The 17,453-nt window shown below is 63.6% G+C and overlaps 4 protein-coding genes across 4 annotated transcripts; 2 read left to right on the top strand and 2 right to left on the bottom strand.

Moving 5' to 3' along the window:
• Positions 1-8: 8 nt before the first annotated feature.
• ZNF276 (zinc finger protein 276) lies at positions 9-6,878 on the bottom strand. The gene is made up of 10 exons (XM_066194788.1): positions 6,113-6,878; positions 5,959-6,011; positions 4,888-5,388; positions 3,995-4,073; positions 2,828-2,908; positions 2,410-2,520; positions 2,262-2,337; positions 1,799-1,916; positions 1,451-1,550; positions 9-811 (listed from the first exon to the last, which is right to left on the bottom strand). The coding sequence occupies exons 1-10, from the start codon at positions 6,733-6,735 to the stop codon at positions 526-528; spliced, it is 2,028 nt and encodes a 675-aa protein (XP_066050885.1). The 5' UTR covers positions 6,736-6,878; the 3' UTR covers positions 9-525.
• A 1,036-nt stretch (positions 6,879-7,914) lies between these two features.
• On the top strand, positions 7,915-12,491 carry VPS9D1 (VPS9 domain containing 1). Its single transcript, XM_066194782.1, has 16 exons — positions 7,915-8,034; positions 8,511-8,583; positions 8,672-8,764; positions 8,864-9,026; positions 9,301-9,412; positions 9,553-9,615; positions 9,790-9,842; positions 9,922-10,009; positions 10,125-10,210; positions 10,299-10,759; positions 10,881-11,010; positions 11,089-11,282; positions 11,355-11,436; positions 11,579-11,683; positions 11,901-12,012; positions 12,406-12,491. The coding sequence occupies exons 1-15, from the start codon at positions 7,918-7,920 to the stop codon at positions 11,974-11,976; spliced, it is 1,896 nt and encodes a 631-aa protein (XP_066050879.1). The 5' UTR covers positions 7,915-7,917; the 3' UTR covers positions 11,977-12,012; positions 12,406-12,491.
• SPATA2L (spermatogenesis associated 2 like) lies at positions 12,371-13,801 on the top strand. The gene is made up of 2 exons (XM_066194783.1): positions 12,371-12,754; positions 12,832-13,801. Exons 1-2 carry the CDS (start codon positions 12,407-12,409, stop codon positions 13,642-13,644), a joined length of 1,161 nt encoding a protein of 386 aa, XP_066050880.1. The 5' UTR covers positions 12,371-12,406; the 3' UTR covers positions 13,645-13,801.
• A 261-nt stretch (positions 13,802-14,062) lies between these two features.
• CDK10 (cyclin dependent kinase 10) lies at positions 14,063-17,246 on the bottom strand. The gene is made up of 13 exons (XM_066194784.1): positions 17,105-17,246; positions 16,924-16,996; positions 16,429-16,500; positions 16,237-16,339; positions 16,063-16,144; positions 15,640-15,707; positions 15,393-15,445; positions 15,235-15,304; positions 15,096-15,155; positions 14,886-15,009; positions 14,664-14,803; positions 14,511-14,563; positions 14,063-14,434 (listed from the first exon to the last, which is right to left on the bottom strand). Exons 1-13 carry the CDS (start codon positions 17,228-17,230, stop codon positions 14,337-14,339), a joined length of 1,122 nt encoding a protein of 373 aa, XP_066050881.1. The 5' UTR covers positions 17,231-17,246; the 3' UTR covers positions 14,063-14,336.
• Positions 17,247-17,453: the final 207 nt, after the last annotated feature.

Below are 17,453 nucleotides of genomic sequence, written 5' to 3'. Positions count from 1 at the left end.
AGGTGGGCCATTTTTTTCAAATTACTTTGTAAATAATTTATTACAAGCATAACCATGAAGCTCTTGTTACAATAAAAAGTAGGTTACAAATTTTCAGTTTAGACTTGCTTTGGGAATCATAATTATGTTGGTTTTTTGTTGGGTTTTTTTTTGTTCGTTTTTCTTCTTTTCCAAAACAAAATGTCTCCTTAAAGTTTTCCCACTGTCCTCTGTCCCCCTCGAGCCCCCAGGGGCACCTCTGTGCAGGGAGGGAACAGTTGTGGCCAACTTGGTTTCTACAATGTGTGCGTGGGGCTGGGGACACGAAGGGGCGCTGCCGACGTCCCTTCCCCTGGGATTAGACACTCTTAGTACAACACTGCTGAAATCAGACGTGAGCATGGAAATCACTGCATGAGAACAAGCCTTTTCTGAGCAAGCTGAAGCTAATTCCACGGAGTTCTTTGGGAGACTAAAACGTAGATTAAAAATCTCCACTGCCATACGGCTTCTACGGGGTGGGGCTGGGCTGGCATCCCCGTCCCCTCAGGTGGGCTCGGGCTGCGCAGTCACTTCTGGCTTCACCGCCTGCCCTTCCACAGTCCCTGAAGTCGTGAGGAGGAGGATGGGCTCTGGCTCCAGCGGCTTGGCTTTGTCCTGAGTCTGGGTCAGAGGGTGCACCATGGACATGTGGACGTTGAGGTTATGGGCCTTCTCGAAGCGCTTCCCGCACTGGTCGCAGGCGAACTCCAGCTCGGCCTCGGCTTTGTGTTTGGTCATGTGGTACTTGAGGGACGCGCGCTGGCGGCACTGGAACCCACAGATCTCACACCTGCCAAGGCCAAAGGGGGCTCAGCACCAGCCTGGGGCTGCCTCGCTCAGCCAGGGAGAGCGCTGGGGCTGGAGGTGTTGGGAATGGACATTTCATTGAATCACAGAATCCTGGGGTGGTTTGGGCTGGAAGGGACCTTAAACACATCCCATCCCATCCCATCCCCTGCCAAGGGCAGTGACATCTTCCACGATCCCAGGCTCCTCCAAGGTCCATCCAGCTTGGCCTTGAACACTTCCAGGGATGGGGAGTCCACAACCTGTGCCAGAGCCTCACCATCTTCACAGGAAAGAGTATCTTTCCAATATCCCATTTAACCCTGCCCTTTGGCAGTGGGAAGCCATTCCCCCTTGCCCTGTTACTCCAGGACCTTGTCCCAAGTCCCTCCCCAGTTCTCTCCTGGAGCCCCTTTAGGCACTGCAAGGGGCTCTAAGGTCTCCCGGGAATCTTCTCCAGGCTGGAGACACCCAGCACTCTGAGCCTTTCCTCGTAGCAGAGGTGCTCAGTGACTCTCTCCTCATTCATTCTGTTTAAAGTGAACCAGCCAGGATGCTGCCAGCTCCAGGCAGGGTTTGTACCCCAGAATTACTGTGCCAGGGTCAGTGACTGATCCCTCTGATCCCCACTGGAATCACTTACTGCAGGGGCTTTGCTCCTGAGTGCCGCATCTGATGGACCGAGAGGTGTTTGCGTTGCTTGAAGGTCTGCCCACACTCATCACAGATATAATTCCGTACCTCTGCCAGGGGAAACAGGAGAGTCATGGATTCTGCAGAGTTCCTGGAACGTGCCCCGCACACGCAGCTGCCCACCCTCCCTGCGGGAGTCTGAACCCCTCCTCTGCCTCATGTCCCCTGCACAGCAGCTTGTCCCACGCTCACAGGCACACAGGGAGTCCTGTGCCCCCACCCCCAGAGCCTCAGCACCCCCAAAAAAGGGTGCCAGGAGTCTCTGGGTGTCTGTGACCTGCCAGCTGCTGGGACACACCTGTGTGGATGAGCTTGACGTGCCGCTGTAGGTACCGGTCGATCATGAACACCTTGTTGCAGCCAGGGTGAGGGCAGGGCCTCTCCCGCACCTCTTCGTGGTGCTCCTTGATGTGTTTCTGCAAGGCAAGGACAGAGCTTCTGACAGGGAACAACCTGCATCCCCAAACACCGACCCCACCATGTGCAAAAGCAGGATTTGCATCCCAATGTACCCCTGGCAGCAGGGGCTTTAGCTGGACAGTGGAGCCTGTTCCAAGGGCTGCTGTTAGCCAGTGGCAGACTTCCAGGACAGGAGAAACCAGGAGAGCCAGAGCAGATTGGAAAAGGCCAGGACTTCCAGCAGGCTGCTTTTAGTGGCTCACTGCCTCCTGCAGCCTGGGGTGGGGAATTAAACCCATCATAGATCCTCTGCTCACATGGAAGTGGCTCCAGTGTGGGAGAGGAGCAGAGCCCGAGCTCACCTTCATGCCATCAGCCCCTCTGTAGACAGCAGTGCAGCCTTGGTAAGGACACTTGTAGATGGTGGGCAGCTCCTCCCTGCAAGCAGAGGTGTGTGAGGTGTTGTGGGCATGGGGCTGCAGCCCAGCCCAGCCCTGAGACCCTCCTTACCGTTCACATTTGATTTTTTTTTTCCAGCCTGGCTTAGGCCCTGGCTTCTTCCTTATTTTGGGCTCTTCTGCTTTCTTCGCTTCTTTACTGTCGCTTTTCTTGCCAGAAACCCTCCAAGAAAGAATCAGGACAGTGGTTTAAGATTTGATCTTGGTTTTATATCCACCAAAGTGTCCCCAGCTGTTACACCTGACTGTGACCTGGCAGAGCAGGAGCACACACAGCCCCAGGAACATGAGCCAGGCTGTGGCTGTGCCAGGCTGGTGATGAGGGCCCAGCCAATTTAACCCAGTGGGGAGCTTGGGGGCATCTCTGTGACCCCCAGGCAGGAAAGTGCAGGGAACAGAGCCATAAGGAAAGACATGTTGGCCCCACGGGGGTGGGCACCAGCCGCCCACCCACCCTGAGAGCCCCTTACTTCTTCTCAGGGTAAGGCTCAAAGGAGTCATCTGAAGATTGCACGTTTCTCTTCTCGCTTTCATCGTCGCTCAAGAAGTCCCTAAGAGAGAGAAGCTGCCCTTTACCAACGTGACCTCGGGCTGACCCTCAGCACCAGCAGCTTCCCATTCCCAGCACATCCATCTCCCCCACAGCACGGCACAGCGGTCACTCCACGTGTTCTCCCCCCCATCCTCTCCCCAAGCAAACACAGCGCCGGTGAACACAGCAAAGACCCAAATCGGGTCCTTTTAGGGCTAAATCTCTGCAAGAATAATCAAACCACTGTCAGGAGAACAAAAAAAAAAAAAAAAAAAAAAAAAAAAGGCTGTTACTGAAAGGATCTATTCATGGGTGAGGGATGTGGCTGCCGCTTCCTCTGCTGAGAAAAGGAATTTCATGGAGCAAGAATGTCACAGTCGTCTGGCACAGGTTAATGAAGCTGCAGGTCATTCTATATTCCCTCAAATATAACAGCCACATTTGGATTTTTCTTTTTCCTCCTTTTAGGCTTTAAGCCATACAAGAAGCAATTAATTCCTGAAGACGGGAAATAGGCAATAAATTGTTGCGGCCCTTTTAATGTGACAGGCTCAGCTGACACTGGAGTCCCTCTGCACTTGGCCCTTTAGACTCGTGTGTATTTACAGCCCCATTACAAACACCTGGACCGGACTGAGCCAAATCCTTGCTCACATCGGACTGTGGAGCTGCCAGGTCCCCTCCACCCCCATTTCCCAGTTAATGGCTCTCCCTGGGAGCAATGGGGGTGGTTTCTCCACGGTGCCACCCCGTGCCTGCATTCCCACTCCCACTGCTCTCCCGCAGCCCCAGCCGTGGAGGGAACTGCATGGAGGTTATGGGGCTGGAGCAGCAGCTCCCAGCACAGCTCCTTCCCCAGCACAAGGAGGGGACAAAACAGGCCAGGATTGTTGCAAGCAGCCCACAAACATGGAGCACATGTGTGTGCAAAGCCCCCCAGAGCAGAGGAGGGAGCTCAGAGCCTCAGTGCCATGAGCTATGTGATGGCTGTGACACAGCCACCGCTCCGTGACCCCGGTGCTGGTGGAGAAAGAGCTCTCAGGGCTGGGGGGTTCCCACTGGCAAAGAAGACATTTAGGCTATTTTAAACCCACTCTTCTCTCACCCCTCAGAAAGGTCACTGAACTCGTCTTTTACCCGCTCATCCGACGTTGCAGACAGAACCTGCTTCCCACTCAACTGTCCTAGGGAATGAAGGAGAACACAGTGTGTTACAAGGAAAAGCAGCAGACGCACGGCGGCTCTGGGTGCGCTCAGCGGTCACACTGTGGGCAATACATGCTCCATGGCAATCAGTGATTGTTTAAACCAAACTGTCCCCTCTGCCCAGAAATGGCTCTGCCTGTGCTCCACCCTGACCCTGCAGCTCCCAGGCGCAGCTTTTGGTTCCCTCTGTGACACCTGTAACGGAAAGACTTGTCCCCAGGCAAGTCCCAGCCGCCACTCTTGTGTCCAGCAGCAGACATCTCCTGTGGGTGCTGGAGCTAAACACAGCCCCACTTCTGGAACTCAAAATGGGTGTTAAATGGGTGTTAAATTCCTTGCTTCTGGGAGTGCACCCAGCCCAAAGCCACTCAGTAGTTTTCCTTTAGGGACAGAAGGGCCTCCTGGGATTCAGCATCAGCAGCTGCACAGCAGGAAAACCCAACTTCAGGGTTGAGCCAAAAGAAACATCTGGCAAACATAGTGCTGAGAAACCTGTGACCAATCCATATCCCCAAGAGCCTGGCAGCAGCGTCTCCCCTCCATCAGAGGGGAAACAGCACACAGGGCCAGGAGTACGACCCCATGTTCCCCTGTTCCTTCTGCATGGCTCAGCATCCTCCTCCTCGACCACAGGCCAACCTCTTGAGCACTTCCCAGAAGGATCTGTGCCCTCTTTGAGGAACAGCAGTCTCCAAGGAGAGGGCCCAGCTCCTTGTGGCTTCCTGAGCCACCTCTCCAGCTCCCTGCCTATCCCCTGAGGCTGACAGGGAGAACAGGAAGCAAATCCCTTACCAGTGGCAGCGCTCAGTGGGGACACAGGCCGTGGCAGGGCCTGTTCCTGGACAGAGGCCGCGCTGTCCAGCTGCGAGGGAGACGGATCCCTGTCCTGCGGCGGCACATTCTCCACACTCAGTGCCACCACCGTGGTCCCTTTGCCGGCGGGCTGCTGGCAAGGAGCTGTCCTTACTGGAGCATGCTGGGCTTTGGGAGCAGGAACAGCCTGGGCGCTGTCTGCCCCGGCCCCGTTGTCAGTCAGGCGCTGCTGTGCCACGCCCTTGCTCCACTCCCGCTTGCCGGACAGGGCGTTGTCGAGCAGCGCGGAGCTGCAGTCCGAGTCCGTGTCCATGACGTAGTCGTGGCCGTCGCCGCAGCCCCAGACGGCGCGGATGATGCCGCAGTACTCGGAGGAGAGCACGCTGCGCAGCCCGGGCACCGAGGGGCAGCTCCCGGCGTGCGTGTGCGTCCACGTCACCAGGCTGTGCAGGCACTGCGGGCTGGACGTGATCAGGTCAACTGGCCAGGGGAGAGGCAGCACAGTCAGGCCTGGGCACGGAGGGGACACGGAAGGGATGGGGATGTGGATCTGCTTCCCACCAGGGCTGCCCCAAAGGGCTGGAGCGGGGTAGTGCCAGTGACTGCCAGGATCACAGAACCATTGAGGTTGGAAACGACCTCTGAGATTACTGAGTCTAACCCGTGACCAAACATGCCCCTGTCAGCCAGACCGGAGCACTGAGTGTCAGGTCCAGTCCTTCCTTAAACACCTCCACGGACAGTGGTTCCACCACCTCCCTCCATTATTCACGGCTGAAAGGGTATTTCCAATTGTCCCCAGTGTCCAACAGCAGCTGGGACAGGCCTGGCACTGCCACCCAAATCTGCTCTGCCCACCCCCAGGTGAGCCTCTGCCTGTTTGGCCCAGCCTAGGAAGGTGAAGATTCTCCCGAGAAGCCAGAGGGAGGAAGGAGGACCACAACCAGCTGTGTCAAAGGACTCCAGAACCCCCCTGCATGTGGTCCTTTCTCACCACCCATCAACCCCAGCCCTCATGTGGCAGAAGGAAAAGGGGGGGCGGGCACTCACCCAGGCAGGAGGCACCTCCTTCCATACCCGGCTGCGCCTGGACCCCGCTGCTCCTGCAAAAACCAGAGCGGCACAGTGGGATTTGGGGGTCACGGAGGGACAACGCGGCACCACGGCACGGCGCCGCTCCCGGGAGGCAAGAAAGGCCACATACTTTCCTTTGGACTTGGCGTGGCCTGTGGGCGAGGCGTTCACCCTCTGGATGAAGGTGCGGAGGACGCTGCGGCACTTGTAGAACTGGGCATGGCATTTCTTGCAGACGAACTGTGGCAGCGCAGGGTCCTGCCGCACCGCCACGCCCACCAGCCGCTGGAAGTCGGCGAAGAACACTTGGTCCACACGCCGCTGCTTCTCCGAGTTCTCCCCCAGCACGGGCACCTTCCCGAAGGCATTGCGCAGGCTCCGCGAGGAGAACTTGCCGTGGCACAGGCGGCAGTAGCCCGTGCTCAGGGCTCGGCCGATTCCTGTCGAGGAGGAGCCAACGTGGCCGCTGAGGGATGGCACTGATGCACCCCAAAGGTGTTTCCCTCCCCTTAGCCCTGCCTTCAGAAAAGCATGGAAAATCCAGGCAGGAAAAGACCCTTCTGACAGCAGCTGACCCAAAATCAGCCCTTCTGACCCCACTGTCCCAATGGCGGAGCCTCCTCTGCGCTGTAGCGTTCCCAGGACTCTGCCAGTGCCATCCCTTGGTTTCAGCAGCTCTTCCCAGGTGTTTATCTCCCAAGTATTTACAGCTGGCATTGTGTCCCTTGGCTGCCCCAGTGCTGGCTGGCCCATTCCTCAGCTCCCCAGTAGTGGCCTGGAGTGGGGCAGCTCCTGAGCCGGAATAGCGGGCAGGATGTGAAGTGTCACCCAGTTCATTGACCTGTGCCATTCCCACCCTGTGGAATAAATCCCATCCCTCTACTGCACCCCAACAGTTTGAAAGGAACCCTTAGCACAGCCTCTCCCCGGCCCTGATCCAACCCCGAGTTGGGACCACCTGGGTGGCCTCGGGAGCCATGGGGGTCTCACCGCACCCCGCGGGGGTGGTGACAGCGGTGGGAAAGGGCAGCACCTCCCGGGGGGATACGTCTTGGGGGGCTGAACCCCCCGTTTGTGAGTGCCCGGCATGCCACACGCTGTCCCGGTGTCACAGCACCCAACGGAGCCGTTGGAGATCCCGCTTATCTCCCGCCCCAGCTGTAACACACCCGGGTATCAGCCACCCCAAACCGGGATGGCAGGAAGGTCCCAGTCAACCCCAAACCCCAAAAAGGACGGCGGGAGTGCCCCGGCCACACTCAAACCGTGATGGAGGGAGGATCCCGGCCACCCCCAAACCGGAGCAGGCAGCGGCCGAGCACCCCGAGATAGCGGGAGGTTCCCCCACTCTCCCTCACCGTGTGCCGAATTCATCCTTACCTTGCCGTCACCGGCACCGGGATGTTCGGTGTTTCAGGGGGGAAGAAACTCCAGACAAACGGGTAAATTCTGACCTGCCGCCCGCTCGGCACCGAGTCCCGGGGCGGCGGGTCTGACCCCGGCAGCGCGGAGGGAGCCCCGCCACACCGAGGGCTCGCCCGTCCCCGGTCCTCGCAGCCCGTCCCGGTGGCCCCGCAGCGGCTCCGGCGCAGGGGAAGCGACTCCGGCCGTGCCCCCGCTCCCCCCGCCCCGGTCCCCGCGCTCGGGCCTCACCTGCCTCCGGTGCGCAGGCGGTGGCCGCGGGGGGCTCGGCGGGCTCGGTGCCGCGGGCGGCCGTGCCGGGGGTCCGGCGGGGCGCGGGGGGGGCCCGGGGGCCGCCCGGGGCCGCCAGGAACCGCCCGCGCCGATCGCGCTTCATCGTCCCCGCCGGGCCCGGCGGCTCCGCCCGCCCGCAGCGCCCCCGCCGGCCGGGGGGACCCGCCGCGCCCGGTCCGTCCCGCCGCGCTCCGGGCGGGCCCGCGGCCCCAGCGCGCCGTTCCGGGCGGCCCCGCGGCCATGGCCGCGCCGGGGGGCGCCGAGGGGCCCGCGCCGGGCCGGGGGGGCCGCGGGCTGCAGGGAGCCATGAGGGCGGCCAGCGGAGCCCTGGGCATGGACAGCGCCGGGAGGACCAGGGTGAGCGCGGGGACGGCCGGGGAGGGACCCCCGGGCTCAGCCGCATCCCCGGGACTGCGCCCCCGGGGCTCCCCCTGCATCCCCGGGCTCAATCCCCTTCCCCGGGGCTGCATTCCTGGCCTCCTCCTGTATCCCTGGGCTTCCCCCGCATCCCCGGCTTCTCCTGCATCCCTGGGCTCTCTCCGCATCTCCCGGCTTCGTTCCCCGGCCTCACTCCAAGCCGCGGGGCAGCATCCCTGGTCCTGCCCTGCATCCCCGGTCTCATCCTGCATCCCGGGGCTCCCTCCGCATGCCCGGACTCACGCCTCACTCCCGGGGCCGCATCCCCGGTCTGACCCAGCGCCCCTGGGCTACCCCCGCATCCCCGGGCTCCCCCCGCCTCCCGTTCGGACCCGGAGCTGCGATCCGCCGGGGCCCTGGGGGTTCCCGAGCTGCCCCCACCCGCGGGGGTCCCTGCTCACCCCCCACTTCGGCAGGAGGCCTACGTGGAGTACCTGAAGAGCATCACCCTCATCGCCCAGGCCCTGCAGGAGGAGGCGGCAGGCACAGGTAAGGCAGGACCCCTTGTCCCCACCCCGCGAGGAACCAAGGCGGGCGGTGGAAATCCTGCAGTGACCTCAACGCACCCTCCCCACAGAGAACAGCGAGGGGGTCACCCCTGACACCCCAAAACTGCTGAAGCTGGCGGAGCAGTGCCTGGAGAGGGTCAAATCCATCGCAGCGGCGCTGGGTGAGTGAGGGGTGGGGGTCCCGTTTTGGGGAGCTGGGTGCCCCTGCAGGGCCAGGCTGGTGGTGAGGCACAGCCGACCTGTCCTGCCTCCCTCCCCAGGGAAAGCCCAGGTGAAACCGGCTGCACAGGAGCGGGGTGGGGGCCCTGCACCCCTCCCCAGGCACCGCCGGGTCTGCTCGGACGAGGGGGGGAAGCTCTCGCCATTCCTGCCCCCGGAGATCTTCCAGAAGCTGCAGATCGCTGAGGCACAGAGCACACGGAAGTACGGGGGGCTGGGACACGGGGACTGGGTCACAGAGACTGGGGCAAGGGGCTGAGACAGAGAGTGGTGGAGCATGGAGGGCTGATGTGGACTGGGAAATGGGAGGCTCAAACACAGCGTGTAGGACATGGGAGGTTCAAACACAAGCGGTTTGTCAAGAACTGCGACACAAGGACTGGTGGTGGCCTCATGCCTGCCTGGGAGGTTAAGGAACAGGATGTGGTTCTGGCACATGTCCTGTGCCTTGTGGCGAGTGCTGAGGCTGTTCCTACAGGGAGCTGACCCCGCTGGAGGAGGCCTCCCTGCAGAACCAGAAGCTGAAGGCGGCCTACGAGGCGCGGGTGGCGCGGCTGAACCCAAGCCAGGCCGTGCAGAAAACATCCCTGGCAAGTGGGGAGCTGGGGAGGAGCTGGGAGCTGGATGGAACCAGCAACCAGGCAGGGAGAGGGTCCCTGGGGGACCTGTGCTCCCCACTGGTGGCCATGGGGTGTGGGTGGATGTTCTCGACTCCCCTTCTGCTTCGCAGACGCTGTCCCTGCAGCGGCAGATGATGGAGAACCTGGTGATCGCCAAGGCTCGAGAGGAGACTGTATCCTTGCCAGTGGGAATGCTCCAAGAGCCGGCTCCAGCGGAGCCTCTGCCCTGTCCTGGGTGTCACCAACCCCACACAGACCTCTGGGGTCCTAGCTGGAGGATGCAGGAGGGCCAAGGGCAGTGGGTGAGCACAGTGGTGGCTCTGGACCCTTAACTGTGCCTGGCCCAGCTGCAGCGCAAGATGGAAGAGCGGCGGCTGCGGCTGCAGGAGGCGGCCAACCGGTGAGTGGGGATGTCACCACAGGGACCCTGAGCTGTGGGGACACCCAGCAGTGCCCTCACTGGCCCGGGGTGTCTCCAGGAGGTTCTCCAGCAGCGTGGCCCTCACCCCCGAGGAGCAGGAGCAGCGAGCGCTCTACGCTGCCATCCTCGAGTATGAGCAGGACCACGTGAGTGTGTGCCAGGGGCTGCTGACAGGGCTGCAGGCTGTGCCATGGGACAGGAGGCTGTGCCATGGGGCAGAGTGCTGCACCATCCCTGTGACCAGCCTTGGACACTCCCCAGGACTGGCCAAGGCAGTGGAAGGCGCAGCTGAAGCGGAGCCCGGCGGATCTCTCAGTGGTGTCAGGGCTCTTCTCCTGCCTCCTGAGGTACTGCTGGGGCGGGCATGGCCCTGCCAGAGCAAGGGGCTGCAGCCACTGCCGGTGCCCCCCGCCCACCCCATCCCTCTGCCCACAGCTGCCCCGAGCACCCCATCACACAGCTGCTGCGGCGGCTGCAGTGTGCGGTGTACGCCCGGCTCTACCCCGCCGTCAGCCGCGGCCCCGCTGACGCCTCCCCCGCCTCCCCCTCGGCTCTCTCCTTCCTGTCGCTGGACGCGGGCGGCTCCTCGCTGCCCGCCGAGCCCGGGGCCCGCCGGCTCCGAGCGTCCCGCAGCCTGCACTGCATGTTCTCGGTGCCCGAGCACGGCCCGGCCGCGCTGCGCCACAGCCAGTCCAGCACCCCCCTCGCCGACAGCGGCGCCCCAGGGCCCGCTGAGCCCCCCGAGACCCCCCGGGAAAGCTCCTTCGAGGACCTGGAGAGGTTCCTGGCGTCCCCTGAGGGCTGGGCCCCTGCAGAGCCCCCGGCCAGCTCCGGGAAGGACACGGCGCTGCCGGAGCTGCTGAAGGGTGTCGTGAGGGACATCCACAACGCCATCGGTGAGGGACAGCTGAGGGAGTGGGGGGCGGATCGGGGGCTCTCCTGCACCCCGTTTTGACTTGGGGCACAGTGTGGGTAGGACAGGGGGACCCAGTGTGCTGTGTGGCTCGCCCTTCCCAGACAGGCTGCTGGCTCTGACCCTGCTGGCCTTCGAGGGGCTCGGCACCGCCGCCGGCAAGGATCAGTGCTTGGCCTGCCTGGAGGAGGCTTTCTTCCCCCCACTCTGGGCCCCGCTCCTGGCCCTCTACAGGTACCATGGCCCGCTTTGGAGGGTCTGAGACCCGCTGAGCCCGTTCCTGGCACCCCCCCGTCACCTCCGTGCCCGCAGGACCGTGCAGCAGCCCCGTGAGGCGGCCCTGGCACGGAGCATGGAGCGGCACCGGCACGCCAGCCCCGCCGACATGGGGCTGGCCTCACGCCTCTTCCCGCCCGCCCCTGGCCGCCCCGCGTACGCCTCCGCCGTGCAGGACCTGCGCCTCATCCCGCTGGAGACTTGTCCCCGCAGGAAGCTGGAATGCATCGGTGAGCGGTGCTGGGGACGTGGGGCGGGGGCCCAGGGGTGGCGGTGACCCTGACGCCCGCCCTGTGCCGCAGTGCGAGCCCTGCGTGGCATCTGCGAGTGTGCCGAGGAGTACTGCGGCACCCGGGACGCCCGGAGCCTCGCCACGGCCGCCATGTGAGTACAGGACAACGTCCCTCGGCCACACAGAGCGGGATGGGGAGAGAGGGGAGTGCGGGGCCGGGGGCTCCTGTGGCCGGCGTGGTGTCCGGGCACCAATCCTTGTGGCCACCGTGGCTGATGGCCCCTGTTGTCACAGCGGGGCAGACGACCTGCTGCCCATCCTGTCCTACGTGGTGCTGCAGACGGGGCTACCCCAGCTGCTCTCCGAGTGTGCTGCCCTGGAGGAGTTCATCCATGAGGGGTACGTGCCAGGGTGCTGGGCCGTGCAGGCACCCCTGGGCTCAGGGCACCGTCACCCTCCTGGGACAGGGCTCTCGGGGCGGGAGGTGGGTCGGAATAGCAGCAGGGCCGAGGGGTGCTGGGTGTTCTGGTGTCCCGGTTGTGGCAGTGTCCCAGCCACGATGCTGCGGTGCTCGTGGGGGTGTCCTGTTGGTGAAAGTGTGATGGCTGTGGCACAGGTACCTGATCGGGGAGGAGGGGTACTGCCTGACGTCCCTGCAGAGCGCCCTGTCCTACGTGGAGTCGCTGCAGTGAGGAGGGGGCGGCGCGGACCCGCACACCCCCGGCCAGGTGCTGACGCCCCCTCCGCGGGTCCTCCCGCCCTGCGGGGGGCGCTGTCTCGGCCCCGCCCCGGGGGCGGGGCTTCGGGCGGCACGTGCGTTCCGGCCCGGGGGCAGCGGGAAGGCAGCGCGAGCGGCCGGGAGCGGCAGGTGGAGGGGGAACCGGGACCGGGGCGGAACCGGGCTCGGGTGGGAACACCGGGAGGTCTCTGGGGGCGGGAAAACGGGGGAAACCAGGCCCGGGGAGTGACACCGGGGGGATGGGATCAGGGAGGTGCCGGGGAGGCCTCGGGGCACCGGAGTTCCGGGGGGACCTTCACGGGTTTGGGAGGGGGGTGGCAGGGTTGGGGGTCTGACGGGTCCCGGGGTCCCACGGTGGGGTCTCACGCTGCTGTACCCGCAGGATGTGTGCAGGCTCGGCGCTGCGGCAGGAGCACAGGCAGGACTACGGGCAGGAATTCCGGCAGGAATTCCACCAGGAGTACCGGCGCTCACTGGAGCGGGGGTTCGGCCCCGCCGGCACCTGCCCCGGCCCCGCCGTGGCGGAGCGGCTGCGGCAGCGGCTGCAGCAGGAGCCGGCGCTGCTGGGGGCTCTGCTGGACGATGCCTTGGCACTGCTGACCCGGGGTCTGCGGGACCACCCCGACCCCCGGCTGGCGCTGCGAGGCCTGGCTGCTGCCTTCCGACTGCTGGAGCTGGCGGCCGTCAACCTCTACCTCTTCCCGTGGCGCCGGGAGTTCGGCACCATCCCGGTGAGGCCCTGAGGTGGTAAGGGGATGTTGTGGGGGTACCCAGACACCTCCAGCCACGCTCCCCGCTCTCCTTGCAGACCTTCTCCGGCGCCTACATGCACCTGCTGCGCCCAGCGCTCCCCGAAGCCGACCTGGTGCGGAGTTTGGGCCGGCTGGGCTACGAGCGGCAGGACCGGCACCGCCTGGCTGTGGCGCGGCTGCCCCCGGCGCCCGCGCTGATCGCTGCCGCTGTCGGCTTCCTCGCCTGCCGCCTGGAGTGCGAGATCCTGGCAGAGATGGCGCTGCGGCTCTGGCCGCAGCCCCGCGCCGAGGAGCTGCTGGAGGCGCGGCATCGCACCAAGGGGCGCCTGGAGATGCTGCAGGACCGGGGAACACAATGCAGGGCGGCTGCCGACTGCAGCGATGGCGTGGATCTCTACCAGGAGGTGCCAGACAGCCCTGAGGACGCTGGGGCCAAGGACACAGCCCCCCCAGTGCTGTGGAGAGACCCTCAGGATGTGGACACGAGGGGCTGGGGACGCTGCGATGGCATGCTTGGGCCAGACCCTGTGGGCAGCACTGATCTGGACACCTCCACTCACCTCTTTCCCGAGCAGGAGCTGGTGGGCACCGGCAGAATCCCCCAGGTGCTGGGGGAACCCCGGGATTCCCCCCAGGACACACCAGAGCTGCCCTGCTACCATCTGCACTCATGTCTGCGCCGGGGCATGCTGCCCTCGTACTGCTGCAGCACCTGCCGGCAGCTGCATGGCGGTGCCTGCGCCGTGGGACACGCCTGCCGCAGCCGGCACCGCGGGCAGGAGCTGCGCGGGGAGCGGCAGCAGCGGCTCTGGCTGCAGCGCACAGAGCTGGACATGCTGCTGGCAGAGCGCTCTGCACCCCGCTCCTGACACGGCTGCTGCTGCCTGCCGGGAGGGCGGGAGCAGGGCCGCTGCTTGGCACAAGGACATGGACTCCTCAGCCCGAGACAGCGGTGCCTGGGCCCTGCTCCAGCCCTGGCACTGCTGCTGTAAATTATTCAGTGCATCAGTAAAGTGGCTGCCTTGGCATCGGTGTTCTGTCCTGGTGAGGGGGACCAAGATGCCTGGTCCAGGGGCAGGGTCTGCAGTGATATCTGACAGCACATCACCCTGCAGGAGCAGCTCCTGCCTCCCAGAGAGTGGGGCCTGGGATCCACTTAAAGGGGGGCAGAACCTGGGGTGTCATGGAGGTATCCTTATCTCCCGGGTGACACAGAGGAAGGAGAGTAGAGCCACTGCTTCTTCCAATCCTGCTGGCACCAAAGAATGAGGTCATTCTCTCACCATGTTACCACTGCCAGATGCTTTTATTGATGACAAAGTCGGGGTTCCCCTCACAAACAGCACAAGCCAGGACCCCCAAGGGACAGGACCAACCCTGCCATGCCTGGGCCTCCCTGAGCCCCATCTCTCCTGGCCCCAGACTGGAGCCTGCCCTGTCCCACACAGGGAGATGGATTCGGGAGCTGTCCTGGGAACAGCTGGAGCCCACGGTGCTGGGACTGTTGGGCTGAGGGATTCCACCTCAGCCAGGACACATCACGCCTGTTCTCAGGGACAGCTCAGGGCTTGCTGCGCTTGGCCTGGCTCTCCGTCGCCGTGCTGGCTGCCCGCTTGTTCCGGTGGTGTGGGAAGGTGGGCATCAGCTCTGGCTCACAGGCTGTGGGGCAGAGAGAGGGGTCAGCAGGGCCCAAAGCCTCCCAGTCCTGCCCTGCCCCAGGATGGGAAGTACTTACGCAAGGGCTTCTCCTTGAAGTAGGAACTCTCCAGGCAGTCCTTGGCCGTGGCCCTGTGGGAACAAGGGCAAGTGGCAGGGACTACCCCAGCCTGGGGAACAGCATGGGGCAGGTTCCCTGCCCTACCCACCCCACATCCTGCCTGGCCCTTACCTTTTCTTGGGGTCATACATGAAGAGGAAGTTGAGCAGCCGCAGTCCAGCCTCCGAGAGCCAGGGAAACCTGTGCTTCAGGTTGTTGTAGGGCTGTTTGCGCAGGGTGTACTGGGTGGCCAGTGGCAGCTTGGAGAACCCCTATGGGAAACAGAGTGTGAGGAAGGGCTAGAGGAGCAGCCAGGGAGAAAGGACAGGGAAAAAATGGGCAGGGAGCTCTCACAGGCCAGATGTTCTCGTTGGGTGTCCCCAGGAGCTGCACGATGAGGTCGATCTGGTGGATCTCAGAGGTGCCTGGCAGCAGCGGTTTGTGTGCCAGCAGCTCGGCCAGGATGCAGCCAGCAGCCCTGCGGAGCACAGCAGCCTTTTCAGTGATCCCCCTGCAGTCTGCAGCCCCCCAGCCCCATCCAGGCAGCCTCAGCCCCGCCCTTACCACATGTCAATGCTGGTGGTCTGGGTCGTCATCCCCAGCAGCAGCTCCGGGGCGCGGTACCTGCGCAGGGGACACTCGGTGGCAGAGCTGGCACGAGCCCGTCCTGCTGGGAGGACCCGCCCCAGCACCAGCCACTCACCACAGAGTCACCACTTTGGGGGTCATGGGCTTAGGGGGCATCCCGTAGGTGCGTGCCAGGCCAAAATCAGCTGCAACAGAGAGTCAGGAGGGAGCCCAGCTCTGAGCTCTGGTTGTGGCACAGAGCAGCCCCAGGCACACGCAGGTGCTGGGACTCACCTATCTTCACACAGCCTTTGTCAGTCATCAGCAGGTTGGAGACCTTCAGGTCCCTGTGGGAAACAGAGCAGCTGGAGGTGAGAGACCACAAGGAAAATCCAATCCCATCATTCCATGGCCTCCCAGCCCTGCCAGTGCTCCCACAACAGTGGGCACCAAACCCCCACTCGGAGCTGCTCCTGATCCCAGACAAGGGAGGTGTCCCCAGACACCCTCTGTCCCCCCAGCTCCATCCTGCCACTCCCACCTGTGGATGATGTAGTTCTCGTGGAGGTACTGCAGGCCCTTCAGCACCTGGAGGATGATGCACTTCACCTGGGGACAGAGGACAGGAGCTGTGACCTCTGTGGGAACAGCACCAACTGGACAACCCTCCCAAGCCAAGCTCATCAGGGTGTCCTGCAGTCCCTCCATCCCTGTGTCCTCCCAGAGGGTTCTGGGTGGGTATTTTCTCCCAGCTTTGCTTCCCTGACAGTTTGCTCCAGCCCCAAACCCAGCCTAGAAAGTCCCTGAAGGGTTCACTGAGAGTCAGCAAAGCCCAGGCTCCATCAGAATCCCTGGAATCCCCCAGCTCAAGGTCTAGGGAGCCCTTCACGGTGCCCACATGTTTTGACAGGAATGGCAGCACCCTCTCAGGGGTGCTGGATCCAAATCCTGCCCCACCCTGTACCTGAGCCTCCGAGAAGGGCGTTTGCATGTTCTCCAGGAGACTGGCCAGGTCCTGCTCACAGTATCCCATCACCAGGAAAATGCTGTTGGAGACAAGAAAAGGTCAGAGCCTCCCCCAGGTTTGTCTCCAAAGAAGGTTTGGAAGGCAGAGAGAGGACAGACAGGGGACTCTCACCTCTCCAGGTGGTTTCCCACAACCACCTCCTTCAGTTCCACAATGTTGGGGTGCTGGAGCTGCAGGAGCAGGGTGATCTCCCGCAGGCTGCTGATGGGCATTCCTGGGGGAGGAAGGAACAGCCGTGCTGCAGGAGCAGCCTGGAGCCAGAGCCAGGACAGAGCAGCCCCTGTTCCCCCACCCCTCCATTACCATCTTTCTCGTTGTCCATCCGCACCTTCTTCAGGGCCACTGTCTCGTCGGTCAGCGTGTCCCGGGCACGGTCTGGGGGCAGCACAGAGCACCGGGACACACACCTGGGTTTGTCCCGACCTGGCCTCAGCCCCCCCAGCTCAGCTACAGGGGGGGAACTGGGTGAGCCTCAGATCCCTCCCGACCCAAACCGTGCTGGGATTCTACAGCGGGAATGGCTTTCCACTGCCAGAGGGAGGGTTAGATGGGATATCAGGGAGAAATCCTTCCCTGTGAGGGTGGGGAGGCACTGGAACAGGTTGCCCAGAAAAGCTGTGGCTACCCCATCCCTGGAAATACCCAAGGCCAGGCTGGACTGAGCAACGTGATCTAGGGAAGGCGTCCCTACCCATGGCAGGGAGAGGATTGGGATTATCTCCGAGGCCCCTTCCCGGTCCCGCATGGCCTCAGCGCACCGGCAGCCACCCCCGCCCGGGACGCAGCGCCCACACTCACACACGATGCCGTACGTGCCCTCTCCGATCCGATTCAGCTTCTCAAACTCCTTCACGCTGCGGCACCGCCCCAGCTGAAACCAAAGAGCCGCGTTCAGGCGGTGCCGCCCCGAGGGTTCCTCAGCGGGGCCCCCCGGCCGGCCCCAAGCCCTCTCACACCCCCGGGGACCCGCCGCACTCACCCGATCGGCTGCCGGAACCTCGAAGAAGCCGTCGCCCCGCAGTCGTCGCAGCCGAAGGGGCTCCAGCTCTGGCTCGGCCGGAGCAGGTCCCGGCTCCGATTCCGGCGCCGCCTCAGCCGCCGCCATGTCCACGGTGGCGAAAGCCGCCCTGCGCACGCGTAATATTACACGGCCCGCCCGCAGGCCCCGCCCACACACATTGAGCCTCTGGCAACCGTTGCCAGGGAGGAACCAATAGCGATCCAGTCCCGGCATAGCCCCGCCTCCTCAATATCCTCCCCCTCCGCGGCCCTGCTCCAGCCCCGCCCCCGGTCTTTGGCCCCGCCCCCTTTGCGGTCGACCCCTCGGT

Source organism: Chamaea fasciata, unplaced genomic scaffold (genome assembly GCF_029207755.1).
Source record: "Chamaea fasciata isolate MVZ Bird 193981 ecotype frontalis unplaced genomic scaffold, bChaFas1.0.hap1 SCAF_12, whole genome shotgun sequence".
Taxonomy (NCBI): domain Eukaryota; kingdom Metazoa; phylum Chordata; class Aves; order Passeriformes; family Sylviidae; genus Chamaea; species Chamaea fasciata.
This window is presented reverse-complemented; position numbering and strand designations above follow the sequence as displayed.

Bases quoted from the DNA above. Each gene is read 5' to 3' on its own strand.
- CDK10 (XM_066194784.1), bottom strand. From the start codon at position 17,230: ATGGCGGCGGCTGAGGCGGCGCCGGAATCGGAGCCGGGACCTGCTCCG. The intron at 15,156-15,234 runs GTGAGTGGCTGG...TCCCCTGCGCAG, and splicing joins CCCAAAGTGGTGACTCTGTG to GTACCGCGCCCCGGAGCTGC. The intron at 14,564-14,663 runs GTAAGGGCCAGG...TTGTTCCCACAG, and splicing joins ATGTATGACCCCAAGAAAAG to GGCCACGGCCAAGGACTGCC.
- ZNF276 (XM_066194788.1), bottom strand. From the start codon at position 6,735: ATGGGCCAGCCAGCACTGGGGCAGCCAAGGGACACAATGCCAGCTGTA. The intron at 4,074-4,887 runs GTAAGGGATTTG...TTCATTCCCTAG, and splicing joins CCCACTGAGCGCTGCCACTG to GACAGTTGAGTGGGAAGCAG. The intron at 1,917-2,261 runs GTGAGCTCGGGC...CTTGCCTTGCAG, and splicing joins GAGGGGCTGATGGCATGAAG to AAACACATCAAGGAGCACCA.
- SPATA2L (XM_066194783.1), top strand. From the start codon at position 12,407: ATGTGTGCAGGCTCGGCGCTGCGGCAGGAGCACAGGCAGGACTACGGG. The intron at 12,755-12,831 runs GTGAGGCCCTGA...CTCTCCTTGCAG, and splicing joins GGGAGTTCGGCACCATCCCG to ACCTTCTCCGGCGCCTACAT.
- VPS9D1 (XM_066194782.1), top strand. From the start codon at position 7,918: ATGGCCGCGCCGGGGGGCGCCGAGGGGCCCGCGCCGGGCCGGGGGGGC. The intron at 9,616-9,789 runs GTATCCTTGCCA...TGCCTGGCCCAG, and splicing joins CCAAGGCTCGAGAGGAGACT to CTGCAGCGCAAGATGGAAGA. The intron at 10,211-10,298 runs GTACTGCTGGGG...CTCTGCCCACAG, and splicing joins CTCTTCTCCTGCCTCCTGAG to CTGCCCCGAGCACCCCATCA.